General features: G+C 41.5%; 1 protein-coding gene across 2 annotated transcripts in view; it reads left to right on the top strand.

Annotated features, from left to right (window-relative positions):
- The window catches only part of paxip1 (PAX interacting (with transcription-activation domain) protein 1), a 96306-nt gene that overhangs the window by 17415 nt on the left and 55228 nt on the right, over positions 1 to 23663 (top strand). For both annotated transcript variants that reach the window (XM_052016903.1, XM_052016902.1), the window contains exons 3-8: positions 5090 to 5133; positions 5560 to 5623; positions 6579 to 6692; positions 10341 to 10994; positions 18771 to 19215; positions 22972 to 23066. In XM_052016903.1, coding sequence (XP_051872863.1) covers positions 5090 to 5133; positions 5560 to 5623; positions 6579 to 6692; positions 10341 to 10994; positions 18771 to 19215; positions 22972 to 23066 — 1416 coding nt within the window. The remainder of the gene's footprint in view (positions 1 to 5089; positions 5134 to 5559; positions 5624 to 6578; positions 6693 to 10340; positions 10995 to 18770; positions 19216 to 22971; positions 23067 to 23663) is intronic.

The raw sequence follows: 23663 nt of genomic DNA, 5'->3' as shown, positions 1-23663 counted from the left end.
GTAGACACGGGAGAACGTACAAACTCCTTACAGACAGCGACAGGAATCGAACCCCGATCACTGGCGCTGTAATAGCATTGTGCTAACCGCTACGCTACCATGCCGTGTATTGTTGTGTTATTTCTCTTTCCCTCTCCACAGATGCTGCCTGGAGTTCTAGTATTTCCAGGATCTTCTGTTTAATTTCGGATTTCCAAATCTGTTGAAGTTTGCTCTTTTGGAATGTCTGTCATTCCCCAATTTCACAGTTTAAAAACAACCCTCATTCACCATTGACATTATCCCTTATTGTCTCTGTGAACCTTTTAATGGCTTATTATTAAATTTTCACATTGGGCTTAAACTTTCTTATTTCTGCTCCTTAATTCCATTTGGAATATTTGACATTTTTAAAAAATAAAGTCAGAAATCTGTTTCGTTATGGGAGTGTTGACATCAATTCTTCATTTTTCACCTGGTATATAGAACACTACACAGTACAGGCCCTTCAGCCCACAATGTTGTGCTGACATTTTATCCTGCTCTAAGATCTATCTAACCCTTCCCTCCCACGTAGCCCCCTATTTTTCTATCATTCATGTGTCTATCTAAGAGTCCCTTAAATGCCCCTAATGTATCTGCCGGCAATGCGTTCTATGCACCCACCACTCTCTGTGTTTAAAAAGAAAACTTAGCCCTGACATCCCCCTTATACCTTAATCACCTTCAAATTATATCCCCTCGTGTTAGCCATTGTTGCCCTGGGGAAAAAGTCTCTGACTATCCACTTGATCTATGCCTCTTATTATCTTGTACACCTCTATCAAGTCACCTCTCATCCTCCTCTCCTAGCTCGCTCAACCTATCCTCACAAGACATGCTCTCCCATCCAGACAACATCCTGGTAAATCTCCTCTGCACCCTCTCTAAAGCTTCCACATCCTTCCCATAATGAGATGACCAGAACGGAACACAAACAAGTGTGGTCTGACCAGAGTTCTATAGAGGGAGGAGTTTAAAGGAGATGTGTGGGGCAAGTTTTATACACAGTAGCAGGTGCCTAGAATAGGCTGACAGGGATGGTGATGGATGCAGATACAATAGTGTTTAAGAAGCTGTTAGACACGGATACACAGGGAAAGGAGGGATATGGGTCATGTACAGGCAGAAGAGATTTGGTTTAATTCGGCCTTGTGTTCAGCGTAGCCATTGTGGGTCAAAGGGCCTGTTCCTTTGCTATATTGTTCTATGTAAGAGGTTAGTCTTGGTAGCTGTGGAGTCAGTGGGTTTAAGGTAAATGTCAGTGGATAGTTTGTCTCCTGAGATGGAGACAGATCTAGAAAAGGGATAGAAGTGTCAGAAATGGTCCAAGTGAATTTGAGAGTGTGTTGGAAGTGAAGTTGATGAAATTGACAAGTTCTGTACAGGTGCAGGAAACAGCACTTGTGCAGTTATTAATTGCTGTAACAGAGAAAGATCTGGAGAGTGGTACCGGAGAAGGTTTGGAATGTGGACTGCTCCAGTAGCAAAAGGTGTAGCCATGGCCCCCAGCTAATCCTTCGATGTGTAGGAAGTGAGAGGAGTCAAAAGAGAAGTTGTTCAGGGTGAGCATGCAGTTCGATTACAGCTACATCCACAGAAGGACTTGTTGAATTGTAATATATCAGATGTGTCCAGTGGGTCAGGCAGCATCTGTGGAGGCAACTTTGCAGGTCAAGACCCTTCATTTGGACTCTAGATGCAGGCTCTCGACCCGAAACGTCAACTATTCATTTCCCTCCGTAGGTGCTGCCTGATCCGCTGAATTCTTCTTGTTTGTTCCTCCAGATTCCAGCATCTGCAGTCTCGTCTCCATCAGATGTACCTATTTATTGAATAAGTGGGGTATCACAGACTTGCTGAACTTGTTTTGTGTTCTGGTGCAGTTCGTATGCCATAATACCATCTGTAGCCCTGAACTTGTCATATAAGGACTGGGTCAATTCACTTCACCAGTCCGAGTATCATCTGCTCTCTATCAAACCTCCTCATAAAACTTTGAATTTGTGCCTTTCCTGCTAATGCTTTGCCTGGTTGTGGTTGTAGAAGGAAAAATTGGGTGGAGTTTAGGATCTCCCACTTTGAAATCGTGATCCATGTCATTGGAGTGGGTGACTAATGGCTGATGATGATAATCATGAACTATTATCTGGGTAGATAATTTTCCTGGTGTGTATTTGCCTTGACATATCTGTGCTATCGGATATGTGATTGTTTTGGACTAGTATCCAGGTTTGGACTATTAATTCAGGAACACGAGTTCAAGCTCCACCATGGTAACTGGGGAAGTTTAAATTCAAATAATTGGGTATTGGTTTATTATTGTCACTTGTACCAAGGTACAGTGAAAAGCTTATCTTATAAACCAATTGTACAAGTCAATTCATTACACAGTGCAGTTACATTGAGTCAGTACAGAGTGCATTGAGGTAGTACAGGTAAAAACAATAACAGTACAGAGTAAAGTGTCACAGCTACAGAGAAAGTGCAGTGCAATAAGGTGCAAGCTCACAACAGGGTAGATCGTGAGGTCATAGTCCATAGTAATTTAAATCTGGGGTGGATAAAAAGCTTTTACTAAACCAGGTAGGTTTTTATTGTGCCCTTCAAAGAAATCGGTCATTCTTGCCTGATGTAGCCCACATACAAGTCCAGACCCACTAATGTGGTCAGCTCTTAACTTTACCCGGAGGCTAACAGGGTTGTATCATTTCCAACCTTCACAGGTACAAGTTGAACCCAAATATCCCTACTGCTGTCTCCATCAGCCATCATTCTGTCCAGTGTAACTTAGCTCTTGATCTGTACACATCTTTGTAACCAGTTGCTTGGGAGGAACATGTGCAATATTCTTTGAAAATAAAAAAAACAGATCTAGGGATGTGAAATAGAAACAGAAAATGCAGGAAAACTCAGCAGGCCAGGCAGCATCTGTGGAAAGACAAACAGTCAATAATTTGGGGCCATGACTCTTTGTTGGAACCCTTCATTTCTGAAAGTGCATGGATAAGTCTGCCTTTGGCCAATTTCAGTCACATTTCCTGCAGTTTCATTCTATAGCTCATTAGTGTCTATTACTTAGTGGTAAGTAGACCATGGAGAAAGTGCCAGGCAGAGCATAATGTCTTTTTAATATGTTTTTTGTAGTCGCATTTGCTTCATTCACACAAGGTTTCATTTCATTTTCATTCTATCTTTACTGTTTTTCCAGGGTTTTCTGTCTTTTATATGGAAATACTTTATATCAAATTGTTTTTTAATAAGAAAACACATCTGCCTTGCTGTTCCATAAGAATGGTTGCAAAACTGAGCTTTTCACTGTATCATGGTACATGTGACAATAATAAACTAACACCAATAAGTTTACAATTGAGCTTTGCATCCATTCTTGTTTTATGTTCATCTCCTTATCCTTTGTTTATGGTTGGAACCCTTTTCATTTTTTTTAAATTTCATGTTTTTTTCCCCCACATTCTGCCTTTGGAGCTGTTCTCATAAGGGCAAGATACCTACATTTCTTTGTGGCAGAGTCTGTTGCTGTACATCTGTTCCCCAAGCAAAATAAACTTGTGCTGTGTAAGCCAGTTTAGCAACTCAGTTGTCCTGATAGAAGGCTGAGATTAATCCAAGGCTAATTTCATAACAATTAACTTGAAGCATTTTCTTGTGGGAATATTAGCTTCAAGAGCCCAAAAATAATGAAGTCTCATTGAACAAATTTATTGGATTCCAGTGGTGTTTGTTTACACTCTGTCTCCTGGTCCCCTATCAATTAATGGATTGCGGTTGACTTGTACTTGATGCTCCCAGTGAAATCACAATTAACACATTCCCGATGGCTGTTGGAATTAATCTCTATATCAAGTAAAAATACTTATTACAAATAATGTCACTTGGCTTTCAGTGAAGTGCACTACTTGTCAAGTTGGCCAACTTTTTTAACTAACATAAGATAACATTTCACTTGTCCATCTATACAAGAGAGCAATCCTTTGATTGTCTTTTGCATATTTGAAGAGCTACATAATGTAATAGGCCAGATCAGACCCAATTGGTATTAGTAATTTGAGATGGTAAAGTAAGATCGATGCAGACTAAATTTATGGGACAGTATTAATTTTAGCCATAGGTAGAAGTCCCACTACAGAGACTGGAGCGCACAATCTTGGATGAGCTGCTTTTGGTGTGGTGTAGAGGGATGCTGCACTGACTGAGGCTTTGTAGATAGAACATTAAGACCATAACTGAATCTGCCAAAATTGTGGGCATCAGTGGGAGATGAGCAGAGGAGTTTGATTGATGGGGAGCAGGGAAATGGGATTACTGTAGAACCTTTCAGCAGCAATACATTCATATGTGTTTAGTATCTGTTTAAATGAAATTAATCCCTTGTGTGCATACTTAAGGGTCATGTTTAATTCTGAGCAAACTAATTATCCATGGGTGAAATTGTGCATTTGCAACATCACATTATGCACTTTCATTCATGGGATGTGGGCTTGGCTGGGTGGGCAGATTTAATTTTATGAAGGTTTCTGGCACTGCTGCAGTGTATATGTGATGACTCTTATTTTTGTAGTGGCTTTATATAAACTGAGTGCTAGGCCATTTTAGATGGCATTCTAAGAATCAACCAAATAATGGTACAAGTGCATGAAGACCAGACTGGAAAAAACTGTGTTTCCTTCTGTAAAGGATGTTATTGTGACCATGATAGGCTGATCACTGATCATTAGTACTGATGACAGCTTTTTTAGATTTTTAGTCAGATTTGTTCAATTTAACTGAATTCAGATTTTCAAATTTAGTTCAGGCCTCTAGATTGCTAGTCCAGTAATGCAGCCATTATATCATTGTACCCAATTAAAAAAAATTGGTGTCTAAAAGAGCTGCAGGGCTTAGCAGAAACTGCAGTGTGCAACTTTAAATATAATTTAGCCTTGTACCAAACTTTTAAACACAAAATATGGGGGGGGGGGGGGGGTGGGCGTGGGGAGAAGAAGAGAATTACAATTGCAACTAGCGTTTTTTCTTAAGAATGTGAAGCTGATTTATTCTTTCTCTTTTACAGCCTTCCTGGGTATTTTTGTCGGTTCAATGTGGCCAGCTCCTTCCGTATCCTTTCACTGAAACATTACTCAGCGGACATGAGGCGTTTAAAATTGTCAGTCAAATTCTGACAAAGGATTGTACAACCAATGGAATTGCTTTTTTTTTGTTTTATTGTTTCGGGAAAAAATAATGAGCACTTCAATCTATCTGTGCCCAAAAATGCACTGGCTGCAAATCTCCAGTGACAGTATTTCTGTTCACCGTCTGACACTTGTGTGGAATTGAAGTTGGATGAAATCCTGCAACTTCTGAAGTCTACCCCCTGTAAATTCCTCAGAATTTGTGCCCAAAGTGTTCAGTGTGGGCACTCTGGTGCAAGTCTGTGGTGTCATCATATGGGAGCTAGATCTCAAGCCGTATTCTTTGTTAGTTTTATAGGTTAATGACATGATTTTTTTTTTCTTGCTTTTCTTAACTGAAAATACTCAGAGTTTCTGGCTTCTCACCAGAAGGAGGACAAATATTTTCAGGGGTTACAGCTTGCCTTTCACGGGTACGTTTCTAGGGTTTAGTCTGTGTGTATTCCTCAATCGTTTGAGGACTTTGACGACCTCGGGACATTTCCAACTCGCTATTCAGCCCTTCACTATGTTATAAGTGCAGTCATTTGCACCTTACGATTGGCACCTTATCTGTCACTTCAATATTCACTCTCTTCATTAGTGTACAGTGGTTGCCGTGTGTCATTTCAAATTGCACACCCAGGCTACCGTGGCATCATCTTTCAAATCCTCTGTGCAACCTCCATGTAAATCTCTGGCCCTTTTGAATGCCATTATATTATTCCTTTCTAAATTATTCATTTTTGGGTTGGGGGGTGCACGTATTGCCCATCCCTAATTACCCTTGAGAAAGTGGTGATGATCTACCTTCTTGAACCACAGCAGTCCATTAACGTGGTGGTTGTAACACAACTGCATGCCTTGTTATAACGAGAATAGCCGGGGCCCAAGCACTGTTATTTGCAGCACTCTGGAATTCCCTGCCTGCCACCCAGAGAGAGACTCATTTTTTCCTGTTTTTGAGTTTCAACCAATTCAGTCCATGCCAGTATATTACCCATCCCCCCCGCCCCCCCCCCAGTCTTGTGCTTTAATTTTGGACGCCAACCTCTTAATTGGGACTTTCAAAAAGTCAACACACATCTATTGGTTCACCCTTATTTATTTTACTTGTTACATCGAGTTCCAGTTGATTGTTAAGCCTGATTTCCCTTTCTTAAGCCCATGCTGATTTTGTCCAATCGTGTTCATGATTTCTAAGTGTTCTGTTGTTAGTTTTTTTATATATAAAGGAAATGAGCATTTTTCCCACAACAATCTTATTGCTCTTGTATTCTGTGCTTTAACCAATGAAGGCAGCCATCATACCAGCTATTGAAACAGCCTAGTCAGTGATTTACAAAAATGCTTAAAGTGTGTCTACGTACTTGCATCTCTCTGCTTCAGGTGTCCGCGGAAGATCGCAACACGTTGTGGGCCTTGATTACTTTCCATGGAGGAGACTGCCAGCTCAAACTCAACAAGGCTTGCACCCATTTAATAGTACCAGAACCTCAGGGGGTAAGTGTTCTTTTTGCAGTTTGCTGATGCATGGCAACATTCCTAGAATTCCAACAGGTTTCATCGTTGCATCTTTTGCAATCAATGACTATAAGGTTCGGCAAGGAAGCCAGCATTTCCTTCGCCAGTTTATAGGGGGCTACGATCCACTGGGGTTCCGGTGTGTTTGGTGTCTCCCCTCACTGGAAGGAGGCCCCTTTTAGTAGGCATCATTAACTTGGAACCTTGAGATTTATTCTTCTGTGGATGGGTAGCCAGATAAGTTGACATGCTCTCATACCTCCAGTTGTCTAACTTGTCAGCTGATAAAGAAGTGGGTGCCGTGTGGCTGGGTGATAAAGCTAAATTGTTCAAGGTGTGATCCTCAAAAGTTTGAGAAGCAGTGAAAGTTTTATATTTAGGGAACACTCTCTCCTACCAGCCCTTTGCCATCTTTCCCTCCCTCCCTCCCTCCCTCCCTCCCTCCCTTCCTCCACAACCCTCCAAAGAAAACAAACTTGCCCCATAGCTGTGGCATTTGGGCAATAAGGTAGACTTGGTTTTATTTTAGAAATGTCATTTCAATGCTAAACTAAGTGTCAGGTTGGGTGCAGCATTTCTAATTTACACTGGAAGAGGTTTTGAAGTCTTGCAGCATTCAAAACCAGCATTTGTTACTTAACAGCGCCTCTACCTTTATTGTTGAATTTATCCTGATGAAGCATAATTATTTTAGCCTGTTTAAACCACACAGAAATAGGCTGTTAGACCCATTTGATGCAGATGGGTGTTCATACTTTTCATTAGTCTCCACTTTAGTCTATTACTTCCTCTTTCCCTAGAACCCTGCCAGGTTTCCACGTTTATCACAATCCAATTCCCTTATTAAAATTACTATTGAATCTGCCTCCATCGCACTTCCGTCAGTCATAAGAACATAAAATAAGACCAGGACTGCAGACCCTCAATCTTTCTGCTCCTTTGCGAAGATCAAGGTTGATGCTCCACATCAGCTTCCTTTTTCATTCTATTCTATATCCCATGTGAACATGCTCACTTTTCCTTGGGCTTTTTTGCCAATGTATCTGATAGTTTCAAATCCCTATGCCAATGGAAACAGTTTCTTCTTACTCCAAAATCTCCTAATTTTTGAAATAATTTCTCTTTTGTTGTTTGGTTCTGAAGTATTTGCATGTTTCTGCAGGAAAGTCAATAGTCCTAAATGAAGACCTTCTTGTTTTTGTGTGGTTTCAATATTTTTGTGTGGTGGAACAAGAGGAAAGGGTATTGCTAGTTAAGAGAGAAATTGTTTTATCCATCTTTGTTATAAATGAGCGAATGGATTGCTGTGTTTGAAGTCCAGATCTTTTAATGGCTCATTCTTCAGATGCATCGAACTTGCCTTTCAATCTGACTTCAGTGGCCTGTGTGTGCCAGACCATAAAATCATTTCTTTTTACAGCCAGTTGTTAAAAGCAAATGTGCATGAGGCAGACTGTGTTGTGGCCATAAACATTTATTTAATGGCTTGTTACCACAGAAGGTGGTGTATGAATTAACTGGGTAACAATAGTAACATCTGGGGTTGCTGCTTGTGACCTGCCTATGGATGGCGATCCTGTCTTAGCTCTTGCATTTTACAGCATTTTATTGGCTAGCACTGATGGTTTCTTCATTCCAACAGGAAGTAGTTTAATGTTTTATAGTGCTATCATTAATTCTAGGTTGGTTGACACTAACAGTGAAGCTTTAATGTTGGATTTCTATCAGTCTTTTGGATCTAAACCCACTTTGCAAGTAGAATAGAGCTACAGGGCAGGTGATCCCATATTTCAATCCTGGTATCAGATGCAGCTATATCAATTCTTGAAATAACCCATGTGCATTACCTACATCGCTTCTTGTGTGACAACAGCTTGATGTTTTTAAAATTCTAGTCCTCCTTTCTGATCCCTATCTCTCCTTTCTGCCCTACCACACTCTATTTCTGCATTTTCCCCTAATTCTGGCCTCTTGGACATGCAGCTTGCTATTAACAGCTTCCTAGAACCAGTACTTTGGAATTCTTTCTCTAAGTCCCTCTGTCTAATGCAAACTCTTTGGTCAAGATTTTGGTCATCTGTCTTGATATCGCCTTCTCTGGTTTGCGATCACATTCTGATTTGTAATGCTCCATTGAGGTTGCCTCTGTTTCACTCTGCTTAAGGGCACTATATAAATGGAGATTATTGAATATAAAATATATTGGTGTCTGCAAAACATCAGTTCACTCCATCTTGATTGTCATCTCGATGATTACAACCCTAGGGACTGAAGGTGTCATGGTTTAGCTGAACAAATTGCAAAAAAACAATTGGATGACTTTGTTTTTATTATAAAGTTACCGGGAGCAGTGGTGACAATCTGTCCAACCAGTCCTGAGCACTAAATTATGCAATTGATGCATATAGCTATAGGATTGTGATGCTGCTAAATTATCTGGTGTTTTCAAAAATAAATTACACCAGTGGTGCTCTATGCGCATGCTCCTTTGGTAAATTTTTAAAACTAAATGGGAAAAAAATTCAACAGTTCAAGATGAGGATTAGCCAAGACTTCATAAAGGAAAAAACGTTTATTCTGTAGTTAAAGCTTCTAATTTTTTTGGAAGTTGAAGGAGTGCAGGCCCTCAGTAATGTTGTAGAGCAGTGATCCGCATGTTTTTTTCAAGCGGAGACCATGAAAAACCTTCAATGTGAGAACCACTGTTTTGTACAACACATCCACTGGGATGTACTTAATTGTGCACATTGCACCCATATATGCTTGTGCACATGTGTCTGTTGCTCCTGATTCTGGCCCATCCTCTGGCTCCCCGCTCCAGAGAGCCGGACCTGGGGTCTGTAGGAGCTGCCATTCAATTGTAGGCCTTATACTGAAGAGCACTGCATTTGGATTTCGGTGAGATTTTGGCACTTTGAGTCTTACGAATGGGGCTTCAAGTTAAATTCCATTTTAATGCAGACTTGGAGATTGAATGTGACTGGTGGCAAAACCTGGACAGTTTTACTGGAGTCAAAATTATCCATATTCATTCTAGCATACTCTTCCTTCTCTATGTGGATCTACCTAAAGCATTTAATTGTGTGAACTACACCTATGAAACATGCCGGCCAAGCTGAATTTATCCAGGTTTTTAAAATTACTTGTCATACTTGCAGAGAATGTGAGTGAAATAATCTATTTAATTCTTGATTGTTCAAATACAAAAAAAAAGACAAGGTGGGAGGAGCCTCATGCAGGATGTAAATGTTGGCTGTTTTATGCTTGCTTTATTCTCTTTTTTTAATGTTCTTAACTTAATGGCTGTCCACAGAAGATGTTTTGGTTGTCTATGTAAGAAATGTTAACTTGTCTTGCAGATACTGACAGATTGACCATGTGTTCCACATATAATTATTGCTTATCTTGTTAGACAATAGCTCACTGATTTCCCTTTTAATTTTCAGCCTGCAGACATCTCCTCTCAAGTTTCCCCAGAAGTTACATAGCATCCTTATTAAGGAGATAACTCTTGTGTCTTCTTTCTTCATCTTCCAAGATTTTTGTTCACAAGAAAATAAAGCTCTGCATCCTTGAGTATCATTACTTTAGTAACTGATTTTTATCTCTCCTTTCTATTCTTGACAGGAAAAATATAACTGCGCTCTGAAGCAGAGCAGCATCAAAATTGTAACGCCAGACTGGGTGGAGGACTGTGTTGCAGAAAAATCCCCAAAAGATGGGTCCACATATCACCCACGCCTTATTATTCAAGAAGAAGAGGAGGAGGAGGAAGAGGAGATGGAAGAACCAGCTGGAAACGAGGAAGATGCTGAGCTGGAGGACAGTGGAGATGACAAACGCTCAGCCAAGAGCAGTCCAGTATCATCACGGGGGGGCTCACCGCTGAGCATGTCAGGCTTCTCACCGAAGAGGGACAGCAAGCCTGAGAAATCAACGGGTGAAATCATGTTCGATGACTCCTCGGACTCCTCCCCTGAGAAGCAAGAGAGGAACTTGAATTGGACACCAGCGGAGATCCCGCCGTCTGCCACTGCCAAGCGCCGGCTCATTCACGGGAAGGACTCTGCTCTGATCAACTTGTGTGCCAATGTCCCACCGGTCCCTGGTACTGTCTCCGTCCCCGAAGCCAGAAACAGCCTCATTGGCCCTGGCCAAGGACCACAGGGTCCCGAGAGGCCAGAAATGGTTGCTGCCTGGAGCCCTGCAGTCAGGACACTGAGGAACATTACTAACAATGCTGATATTCAGCAAATCTCCAGACCATCAAATGTTGCACAAGTAAGTGAACCTTTGCATTCTCTTCAAATGGGACAAAAGGAGTTGATCTAGAATGCTTTTTTAATGCAACACTGTAAGAGGAGATGGTGGTGTAATCAACGAATTTTACAACATAAAATTGGGCTTCAGGTCTCCTTTCGTTACGTCCATCTCACAGGCTATCTAATTCTAACCCATCACTCCTATAATCTTTGATACTTTTTTTTATTAAAGCAGTAAACCAAAAGAGTTGAGAAATAGCAACTTTCTCCAAGTTTGCTGAACTTTTTTGTTATTCTGTTTATTACTTAAATAAGTTAATGTCCTGTCAGTATTCTTTTTTTAATGTAAATAAGTTAATGTGTGGCAAGATATATTAATGACTTGGATTAAGAGAACTAGTGTACTGCAGCCAAATATGCTGACGATGCAAACAGAAGTGGTTCAGTAAGTTGTGAGGAAGACATTGAGCCTGGAAAGGAATATAGATGGGTTGTGTGTTGGCAACAATTTGCAATGCATGAAAATATTGGGTAATTGGACAATTTATTATTGTCACATGTACTGAGAAACAGTGAAAATCTTTTGTTTGCACGCCATCCAGACAGATCATTCTGTACACAAGTACATTGAGGTAATAAAAAAGGAAAAAAAAATAAATGCAGAATATGGTGTTATAGAGAGAGTGCAGGTAGACAAATACAGTGCAAGGGCCATGACGAGATAGACTGCAGATCAAGTGTTTATCTTCATTGTACGAGGGGTATGTTCAAGAGTCAGATAACAGTGGGATAGAAGCTGTCCTTGAGCCTGGTGATATGTGTTTTCAAGCTTTTGTATCTTCTACCCGATGGGCAGGGGGAGAAGAAGAAAGAATAACTAGGGTGGGAGGAGTCCTTGATTACGTTGGCTGCTTTCCCAAGGCTGCAGGAAGTGTAGACAGAATCAGTGGAGGGAAGGCTGGTTCACGTGATGGACTGGGCTGTGTTCACAGCTCTCTGCAATTTCTTGCGGTCCTGGGCAGAGCAGTTGCCATACCAAGGTGTGACCATCTGTCAGTTTGAATTTTGTTCCTGCATCTCCTTATGTGGCTTTGTAGAATTTTGGTAATGTTCCTGCAATGTGCTAAGACATTCTACTGCTTTAATCATGCTAAATAACCAAATTGTTAATTAACAATTGGGTAGCTCAGAAATGGAAGAATTTCAACTTTTTACAGATGGGGTGACTCAGTCAATCTCAAACATTTCCTTTTTTTTTAAACTCGTCTGGTGGCTTTGAACTAGGCTGCCACAGTCAGGTTTGCTAGAAATGAACACACAATGTTGGAAATATCCAGCACCTGTGGAAAAAGAGTTAAAATCTCACGTTGATGATTTTTAATCAGAACTGAGTATTTCCAGTCTTTTTTATTTTTATTTTGTATTTCCACAATCTGCAGTTTTTTTTTGTGCTTTTGGGTTTTGAAAATACATCATGGGAATAATAAATGCATACAGGACATTCAACAAGTGGTTTTAAAAAAGAGACAAAAACGCAATCAGAGTTGCCTTTGTCCAATTGAAGTACGATGCTCAAGATGCAAGCTGAGATGGAAATATCAAAATCTTCCCATGAGCTGCCTCCACCTGCACTGGGTTTAGCTGATGTCATTTTATGGAATGCAGATTCATCCCGCTGGCTCTTACCAGAATATGCTCTTGATAATGGAAGAAGTGGATCCAAGAGCAGGGCAGCTGGACTCTCGAGCTTGCTCTGTTAGTGTAGCGATAAAGAGTAATGCTATTACAGCGCCAGCGACCTGGGTTCAATTCCGGCTGCTGTCTGTAAGGAGTTTGTACGTTCTCCCCCTTGTCTGTGTGGGTTTCCTCCGAGTGCTCCGGTTTCTTCCCACATTCCAAAGATGTATGGGTTAGGAAGTTGTGGGCATGTTATGTTGGCTCTGGAACCGTGGCGACACTTGCGGGCTGCCCCCAGAACACTACGCAAAAAGATGTATTTCACTGTGTGTTTCGATGTACATGTGACTGATAAAGATTGTTTTTCGTGTAATTATGATTGATCATTGTTTGTTTACAGGTAATGGGTGTGGGCTAGGCCAGCGTTAATTGTCTAATCCAAATTGCTGCTGAATGATATGCAGGGCCATTTCTAAGATAACTTGTATTTCCAGATGAATAGCCCAGGCTAGTAATTTTTCAGCAACACGCTTAACCCTTACCCTTTCCTGCCAAACTTTTCCCCATATCATTGATTCCATTAGTGTGCAAAGAGCCATCAGTCTATCTTGAGTATATTTGCACATCAATTGTTCCTTTGGGGCAGAGAATTCCAAATGTTTATTGCCACTCTGAGTGCAGAAATTACTTCTTGTCTCAGTCTGAAATGGCCTTTTGTCCTTATATTCTTGTGACCCTGGGCCAGATCGAGCTGTGATGCAACTGGGAACTGCTTTCTAAAATTCTGCTTTCTAAAATTCTTCTTGTCTTCTATTTTGGTTCTTTGGGGAAATAGGAGAGGCAAGACAAGACCCATGTACCTGATCTCCCTCACTGCCACTGATCCTGTCTTTGAATTTGCTGGTGGTTGTGAAACTTACCAAGCTGTGGAGCCACATGCACCTTAAATACCTTTTAAAATAGCAATCATGTCTGAAGGAAAACTAAGTTCAGGAGGAATTTCTTACTTTTGTTTCACATTGTGTGTTTCAATTAATATGAAATATTTGAATTTGCTTTTAAGATTAAACAAAATGAAATTGTTCAAATGGATTCAGTTTTTAAAAAAAATCTGATTATTAGACTTTTAACAACAGTGGGTTTATATTCCACTATGCAAGTCCTGCTTTTCACTCGGGGTGTAATCTGCCTTGTGAAAGTGACTTCCAACAGGGCTTAAGTGCAGGCAGTGGGTTGCATTGAACTTAATCCACTCAGTGGTCCTTTCTGTTTGGACTCTCCAGCTAGGGAAACTGGCCTACTGGTATTTTTCTTGTTGTCTTTGAATTTTAAGTTTCAGCAAGATTGCCTGTCATTTGGAGAGGAGCAACCTCTGTCTTGGTTGTATGCTGTTTTCTCAGTGCCCTGCTAATGTTTTTTGATCACTTGTGTACTCATTATGTCCCCTGCCTTGGACCAATCATCCCAAACCCCAAACATCATTGCAGGAGTTCTTTAGGGTAATGTCCTAGGCCTAACAACCTTCAGCTGCTTCAGTAATAACCTTCTTTTCATCATAGGGTTGGAAACGGGGATCTTTGTTGATGATTACATTAATGACCTGGAGGAGGAAATGAAATGCAAGGTTTCAAAGTTTGCTGATATGAAAATAGATGGAAGGGCATGTTGTGACGAGGGCATTGTGATTCTGCAATGGGATATAGATTGAGTGATTTTGGTGAAAATTCCCATTTGCCTGCTTTAATGTGGGTAAGTAGGAAGTCATGAACTTCAGTAAGAGGATTCAAAAGGCAGATTATTAACTAAATGGGAGAGAGACTGCAAGTAAGTGAAATACAAGGGGATCCACGTGTTCTAGTGCATGAATCTCAAACTTGTCATGGCCAACAAGTAGTTAAGAAGGCAAATGGCATGTTGGCCTTTATTTGCAAAGGGGTTGGAGTTCTAGGAGGAGGATTTGTTGCAGTTGTACAGGATGTTGGTGAAGCCACATCTAGAATATTGTGCAGAGTTTTGGTCCCCAAGCCTAAAATAGGATATAGTAGCGTTGGAGACAATGCAGAGGAGATTCACCAGGCTAATTCCTGCAATGAGGCTAGACAATTTGGGTTTGTATTCTTTGGAGTTTAGAAGAATGAGGGATGACTTTATTCAAACATTCATTCTCTCTATCACCTGTACACAGTGGCTGCAGTATTGCACCATCTACAAAACACACTGCAGTTATTTGCCCTTGGCTTCTCTGACAGCACTTCCCAAACCTGCGATCTCTGCCACCAAGAAGGATAATGCAGCAGGTGCATGGGACTGCTACCACCTCCTCCAAATCTTGCACCATCCTGACCTGAAAAATATTGCAGGCACTATTGTTGGGTTTAAATCTTGGAACAACTCTGAGGAGTAGATAGGATAGATTGTCAAAATCTTTTTCCTATGGTAGGGGGTATCAAAAACAAGAGGGTATAGGTTTAAGATGAGAGGAAGGAGTATAAAGGGGATCTGAGAGGCAAGTTGTTTTACACAGAATGTTTGATATCAGGAACATGCTTGCAGAGGAAGTGGTGGAATCGGTTACAATTACCGTGTTTGAGGTATTTGGACAGACACATATAGACAAGACTTAGAAGGAGCAATGCACAAAATGCTGGATGAACTCAGCGGGTCAGGCAGCATCTATGGAGGGAAATGAATAGTTGATGTTTTGGGCCTGGAAAGAGAAGGCAGAAGCCAGAATAAAAGCGAGGGGGAGGAGCACGAGCTGGCGGATGGTAGGTGAATCCAGGTAAGGGGGATAGGTAAGGGGGAGGAGTGGGAATGATGTGAGAATCTGGGAGGAGAGGGTGGAAGAGGCAAAGGGCTGAACAAGATGGAATCTGATAGGAGAGAGTGGTAGACCATGGAATAAAGGGAAGGAGGTGGGGAATCAGAGGGAGGAAGGCTCGTACAGAGACTTGGCTGACACCAGGGCAGGAATGGATATTGAATATTCCTGGTTTTCAGTGTTTTAAAAGGGATGGGGGGGGGGGAAGAAGAAGAGGGGGGCGGAGAAGAGGAGGAGGGGTGGCAATACTGGTCAGGGATACTATTACAGCTGTAGAAAGGGTGGATAATGTAGAAGGATCCTCTCTAGAGTCAATATGGGTGGAAGTTAGGAACAAGAAAGGAGCAGTTACTCTACTGGGAGTATTCTATAGGCCCCCCGGTAGCAGCAGGGATACTGAGGAGCAGATTGGGAGGCAGATTTTGGAAAGATGCAAAAATAACAGGGTTGTTATCATGGGAGACTTCAACTTCCCAAATGTTGATTGGCACTTGCCTAGTGCCAAAGGTTTAGACGGGGCAGAGTTTGCTAAGTGTGTCCAGGATGGATTCCTGTCACAGTATGTTGACAGGCTGACTAGAGGGAATGCCATATTAGATCTAGTTTTAGGTAATGAACCAGGTCAGGTCACAGATCTCTCGGTTGGTGAGCATTTGGGGGACAGTGACCACCACTCCCTAACCTTTAGCATTGTCATGGACAAGGATAGGAGCAAAGAGGATGGGAAGATATTTAATTGAGGAAAGGCGAATTATGAGGCTATAAGACGAGAACTTGAGAGTATAAATTGGGATGACATTTTTGAAGGGAAATGTACTATGGAGATATAGTCAATGTTCAGGGATCTCTTGCAGGATGTTAGGGATAAATTTGTCCTAGTGAGGCAGAGAAAGAATGGCAGGGTGAAGGAACCATGGGTGACGAGAGGTGGAACAACTAGTTAGGAAGAAGAAGACAGCATACATAAGGTGTGAGCAGCAAGGATCAGATAGGGATAGTGAGGAATATAGAGTAGCAAGGAAGGAACTTAAGAAAGGGCTGAGGAGAGCAAGAAGGGGACATGAAAAGGCTTTGGCGATTAGGGTTAAGGAGAATCCCAAGGCTTTTTTCTCGTAAGTGAAGAGCAGAAGGATGGCTAGAGTAAAGGTAGGTCCGATCAGAGACAAAGGTGGGAAGATGTGCCTGGAAGCTGTGGAAGTGGGTGAAGTTCTCAATGAATTCTTCTCTTCAGTATTCACCAAGGAGAGGGGTCTTGATGACGCTGAGGACAGTGTTGGTAAGGGTAAGGAGAATCCCAAGGCTTTTTTCTCGTAAGTGAAGAGCAGAAGGATGGCTAGAGTAAAGGTAGGTCCGATCAGAGACAAAGGTGGGAAGATGTGCCTGGAAGCTGTGGAAGTGGGTGAAGTTCTCAATGAATACTTCTCTTCAGTATTCACCAAGGAGAGGGGTCTTGATGACGCTGAGGACAGTGTTGGTAAGGGTAATGTTCTAGAACATGTAGATATCAAGTGAGAGGATGTGTTGGAGTTGTTAGAAAATATTAGGAGAGATAAGTCCCCAGGGCCTGACGGAATATTCCCCACGCTGCTCCGCGGGGCGAGGGAGGAGATTGCTGAACCATTGGCTAGGATCTTTGAGTCCTCGTTGTCCATGTGAATGGTACCGGAGGATTGGAGGGTGGCAAATGTTGTCCCCTTATTCAAAAAAGGTAGTAGGGATAGTCCAGGGAGTTACAGAGCCTTACGTCTGTGGTGGGCAAGCTGTTAGAAAGAATTCTAAGAGATAGGATCTATGACCATTTAGAGAATCATGGACTAATTAGGGACAGCCAGCATGGCTTTGTGAAGGGAAGATCTTGCGTCACAAGCCTGATAGGGTCAGGAGGTGACCAGGAAGATTGATGAGGGTAGTGCAGTAGATGTGGTCTACATGGATTTTAGTAAGGCATTTGACAAGGTTCCTCATGGTAGGCGTCTTCAGAAGGTCAGAGGGCATGGATCCAGGGAGGCTTGGCTGTGTGGATTCAGAATTGGCTTGCCTGTAGAAAGCAGAGGGTTGTGGTGGAGGGAGTGTATTTGGATTGGAGGGCTGTGACTAGTGGTGTCCCACAGGGATTGGTTCTGGAACCTCTACTTTTTGTGATATTTATTAATGACTTAGATGAGGGGGTGGAAGGGTGGGTTAGCAAGTTTGCAGATGACACAGAGATCGGTGGTGTTGTGGATAGTGTGGAGGGCTGTCGAAGCTTACAGAGGGATATTGATAGGATGCAGAGCTGGGCTGACAAGTGGCAGATGGAGTTCAATCTGGAGAAGTGTGAGGTGGTACACTTTGGAAGGACAAACTCCAAGGCGAAGTACAAGGTTAATGGCAGGATTCTGGGCAGTGTAGAGGAGCAGAGGGATCTGGGGCTTCATATCCATAGATCACTGAAAGTTGCCTCACAGGTGGATAGGGTAGTTAAGAAAGCTTATTGGATGTTAGCTTTCATAAGTCGTGGGATCGAGTTTAAGAGCCACAAAGTAATGATGCAGCTTTACAAAACTCTGGTTAGACCACACTTAGAGTACTGTGTCCAGTTCTGGTCGCCTCATTATAGGAAGGACGTGGAGGCATTGGAAAGGGTGCAGAGGAGATTTACCAGGATGCTGCCTGGATTAGAGAATATGGATTATGGGGAGAGACTAAAGGAGCTAGGGCTTTACTCATTGGAGAGGAGGATGATGAGAGGAGACATGATAGAGGTATACAAAATATTAAGAGGAATAAATAGAGTGGACAGCCAGCGCCTCTTTCCCAGGGTACCAATGCTCAATACAAGAGGACATGGCTTTAAGGTAATGGGTGGGAAGCTCAAGGGAGATGTCAGAGGGAGATTTTTCACCCAGAGAGTGGTTGGTGCATGGAATGCACTGCCTGGGGTGGTGATGGAGGCAGATACGTTGGTCAAGTTCAAGAGATTGTTAGATAAGCATATGGAGGAATTTAAAATAGAGGGATATGTGGGAGGAAGGGGTTAGATAGTCTTAGGCATGGTTTGAAGGTCGGCACAACGTGGTAGGCCGAAGGGCCTGTATTGTGCTGTATTGTCCTATGGTTCTATGGGTGGGTGAAGGTGGAATCGAGAGACTGTGGCTTAGTCCTGCGATTTCATGTTCTAACCTACAACCCTTTGTTCAGGATCTTTCGTAGTAGTTCATATTATGGATTGGTTTAATTTGAAATTTATGATCTGATTCTGACTCCTTTATGAATCCACTCTTAACTTTTTCTAATGAGTTTTTTTTTCCTCTTCAGATCTTGCAGTCCCTTTCAGCACCAACCAAAAATCTGGAAGCTAATCAGAACCAGCAAGGCCCTGATGTTCGACATCCCAACACCGTTGTTTTCACACAAGTCAAGCAGTTAACTCCCGAAGCGCAGCAACTGCTGCAGCAACAGTCGCAACAGCAGCAGCACCAGCTGCTCCAACTCCAGCAGCAGCACCTAATGCAGCTGCAGCAGCAGCAGCAGCAACAGCAGAAACCTCATCCACAGCTTCACCAGCATCCGTTCCAGCAGCAGCAGCACACCTTCTCGCAGCAGCACCTGCTGCTGCAGCAGCAACAGTTTCAGCGATTGCAACAGCAGCATCATCTACAGCAACTGCAGCAGCAGCAATACCACCACCACCAGCAACAACAGCAGCATCCTGTTCCCCAGCAGCAATTGCAAATCTTTGGACATGATCCCGGGTTGGAAAGTAAGTGGTTGGAGAGGAAATGTATTTATTTCAACTAATACCATATAATAAATTTTGTTATTTGTCTCTATCGTTAATGCATCTGCATTTGTTTTTAAGGCATGATAAAACAAGAGCAGGGATAGTTAATACTTGTCGGGCTTGCTCCGACACTCAAGAACATCTTAACTTCAGCTCTAGCTTTCCATCCTGCTCCTCAAAACCCTTGTTTGCCCTTTGATTAAATTAAATATACCTGTTTCATGTGACTCATCCTCCACATTTCTCCTCCTAAACTTTAGGAGGAGAAATTCTTCCTCATTTCTGCTTTATTTTGAAACTCTGCTCTCCTAGTTTTAGATTTTCCATCTCGTAAAAATAACCTCTTGGCCTTCTAGGCTTAATTTGTTTCAATAAGATCAATTATTCCAAAGAGCAAAAACCAAGTCTGCTCAAACATTCCTTATAAAATGTTATGTGGGACAACCAGTTGTCATTCTGGTTGCTGGGATTTGTGGTCATTTTTTTTCTCTGTGCTTTGAATTGCTATGTCAACATTTTCCCATATAGTTTCGTCACAGTGAAGTTGCAATTTCTAGCCACAAGGTGACAGTGAAGCATAACTGTTTAAAGCTGTCTTAGTCCCATTGCCATCTTGATGATCAAAAGGAGGAATTGTCTTGTACAAAAGTAGATGGTATTTCTTTCTAAATAAAACAGTTCGCCAGGAAAACCAGAACATGACTATTCACTTTTTCCCCACATTAACAGATCTTCACCAACACCCCGCACGACCTACCCCACCCCCCCCATGCCAATCACATTCATTTCAATGTCATCCCTGGCTTCATTGCTGTTTCCTTTTTATATTCTTGCTCTCTTGGAATGTTTTTCTGACAGTATGTGTTACTTGGTACCCACCAATATCTGCATGCTTTAATAAATTTGGTCTTCCAACATCTCTCTTAATTTTGAAAAGTCTGCTCAAACCTTAAAATGGATCATGAGTGATGTTTTGCTTAATTTCTCACCCGTTTCTCTGTATTTTTTGTTTTTATTACTTTTGTTCCTCTTGTGAACACTTATCTATGCTAAAAGTATTATGTGAGTGTACGTTAAATATATAGACCTTTTAATGCAATTGATGAGGATATATGATGTGCGTAAAGTCAATCACATATTTGGTGCCAAAAAGTTCATTGAATTCAGGCAAGCACTTTATATTCTAACAAAATATTCATGGTTCATTGTGCAAATGTCCCTAATTGTTCCTTAAGTGATGAAGGACTTGTTTATTTTCAGTTACTTTTACTGTGGGTAATTTGTGTATTTTAATCCTGAGTGCAGCATTTGGAACTATCCGCTCTTGAGTAAAGTCACAGCTCAAAGTTAACATTCTACTACAGCAGCTTCAGTCACTGTGTGTCATGACTTCCAAACATACCAAGCATTACTCATGATTAATTGAACATTCTTACTAAGCACTTTGTATTACACATCTTGTATAGCTCCTCAATTAAGCTTGAAAAGGCCATATTTTAATCGGAGAGGGCAAAAGAGCAAAGGAGAGAGAATGCATTTAGTCTTCAAAGGGCAGGTCAGGTGGTAATTTATTTTAATGTACAGTTTAACATCTGTACTTGCCTACTGCTGTTCTCTTCCTGCTAAACTCTAAACTCCCATGTTCATCCTTTGGGGAAATTAAATCTTCATAGTTGTTCATTGTGATTTGAGAAATATGCAGGGTTGGAAGTTTTTCCTATTAGAAGAGCATTGACGGTAGTGACATTTGAAACTGCAGTAACTGATGGGTCACTAAGGCCTTGAGTTGCATGCATCGGGGCGGAAAGAGGCTTATGTGGATTAGTTGTTGGGCCAAATGATCTGTGGTTTTTAAGCTTCAAGTTGAGTAATTCTGTTTTAAAAGGGCATTTATATTAGGAATTTTTTTTTAATCTATAGCTTGCTAATAATTTTCTTTCCAGATGCAAAACTGCATTAAGTCTAGGCAGTGTTAGCACAGATTTCAATTGGGTTCTTATGTTAGCTAATTGTGACTCATGAAGCAACCTGCACAAATTGATCAATTTGTACTTCAGTATAACATTGTGGCAGAATGGAATTTGTTAATGCATTTGAAGGTCACCCGCATGCTTGTTGTAACTTAAATACCAGTACTCAATTACTGTGATAAAATTAGCAATTGTCTCCAAGTGAGCAAGGTTCAAATGAATAAGCAATGGGCTCTCCTTGTAAGAGCTGAGTGAAGAAATGGGAATTTTTAAGCAATGGGAAGGGTGATGATGCAGCAATAATTTAATTTAATTTTATTTTGGATATTTTAGGAAAAGGCAACTGCCTAAAATAGCTATTTCACAATGAATGAAAAGATATATTTCAATGTTCTCACTTTTAAGAACGTGTTTCAGCCTCTTCAGTGTCACTGGTCCTGGAAGGCCGCAAGCATACCTTGTGCTCCCTCTTCGAGAGACTCTGGCATATGAACAGAGGGGCAGGCAATCAGAATGGACAGACCTAACATTCTGCCCCCACTGATGCCAAAGGCCCACTGTCAAGACCTGAGAATGCCACCTTGACCAGGTCCAAAGAATTCCATGTTCAGGTTCATCTCAGGATGTCCAAAGCTCAGGAACGTGGGACTAAGGTGCAATCAAAATCTCAGGTACCTGAGAGGGATTGCAATTTTGGAATCTCTTGCAAGTATGGAACATAAAATCATCCAGACTGCAGAAATCGTATGCAGCTAGGGAGTCTGTGAATCTTTTTTAAAAATCATTACACGCTCCAAACCTGTACAACATTCTCCACCCAGGTCTTTAGTGGCAAAGAGGAGGACTCTTGTGTAGAGAGCCAGGTGCAGCATTGTGGGGCTTAGCAGGCAAAGCTCTTGGTCATTGGAATAAACACCCAGTGTGAAAATCTATTAAAGAAGTTTTCTGGAACATAACTGTCACAGGATTGCAAGTATATTGTAGGATATTTGAGCATTAAAATATCTGATGGTTGTATGATGACTCCCTCTGTAGTTCAGCTAATGGAGTGGATTAAGGGTACAGAAGCTCTATCTGTTCATTCTATTTTCCTTGGCTAAGAGAGCAATAACTAAAAAGGAAAGATTTAATATGAATTGGCACGGAGAGGAATTGAGGAGAAAAGATTTGCACCTGAAGAGTGTGGTGGAGTGTAGAACTCGCTGCTTGAAGAGCTGATGATGGTAGAAATCGTCATTGCCTCTAAAGTAACTGGAAGAGCACTTGAAGTTCTGCTGTCTGCAGGGTTGAGGACAAAGAGCTGAGAAATGGGATTAGCCTGAAGCTTTTTTTTAATCCCCTGATGGCGTGATCCTGTCTTTTTTTTGAGTTTCAATACTTGACCTAGACATCACAACCATCCTCTTTTTATATTAAAAAAAATAAAATATTAAACACAGAATCCTGGAAGTACTTGGCAGGTCAGGCCACATCTGTGGGAAGAGAAACAGAGTTGATGTTACAGATTGAGGACCCCAAGTTCCTTTTGTTTGTATATATTCAGTTTTGAACAGAGATCTGAAACTGCCAAGTGACACCAAATATTAATATTTGCTGAAGGTTTATTTTCTGACTTGGAAAGTCTATTCACAATTGGATAACCTGTATGTTACCACTAATTAGGTGCTCTATTCAATAATATTTGAGTATTTTTATAATAGAAACTCAGTGTAAAATTGAAATTTTGTATCTGGTCACTTGACCAACTCCTTTGTTTTCTTTTCAGTCCCAGAAGAATCATTTTTACTAGGATGTGTTTTTGCAATCGCTGACTACCCTGAGCAGATGTCTGATAAACAGCTGCTGGCGACTTGGAAAAAGGTAACATTGAACAAATTGCTGGATTAGTCCTACAGCCCTCTGAGATAATTGCTCCCCTCTTGCTCACCCTTAAATTTACTCACTACATCATTGGCACTCACAACTTCAGCTACCACTGTCCTTAGCTCTGGATCTCCCAACTTAAATCTGTGTTGTCTACACATTGCCTCCTCCATGCTGCAAATGTATTGGCTATCAGGCTTACTAAATCAGAACTGCACTTTAAATAAATCTCGCTTCGTTGTGACTTCTTAAGGTTGTGAGTTGCATTACATAAATGCACAACTTGGTGCCGGAAGTGCGGCGACAATTGCGGGCTGCCCCCAGAACACTCTACGCAAAAGATGTGTTTCATTGTGTGTTTCGATGTACATTTGACTAATAAAGGTATCTTATAAATTGCTTTTCACTAAGACACAACTTAAGGTCTTTCTGTTTAGCCACCTGCCTTAATATTTTCTTGTGTGGCTTGGCTTTAATTTGCCGGTGCTCCTATGAAGTGCCTTGTGATCCGAAAGGTGTGGTCTAAATGGAAGCGTGTGAAAGAATAAGTTGCAGATCTACTGGGAAATATTAGGGGGAGTGGGGCTGATGGGG

The sequence above is a fragment of the Pristis pectinata genome, chromosome 5 (genome assembly GCF_009764475.1).
Source record: "Pristis pectinata isolate sPriPec2 chromosome 5, sPriPec2.1.pri, whole genome shotgun sequence".
In the NCBI taxonomy this organism is placed as follows: Eukaryota; Metazoa; Chordata; class Chondrichthyes; order Rhinopristiformes; family Pristidae; genus Pristis; species Pristis pectinata.
This window is presented reverse-complemented; position numbering and strand designations above follow the sequence as displayed.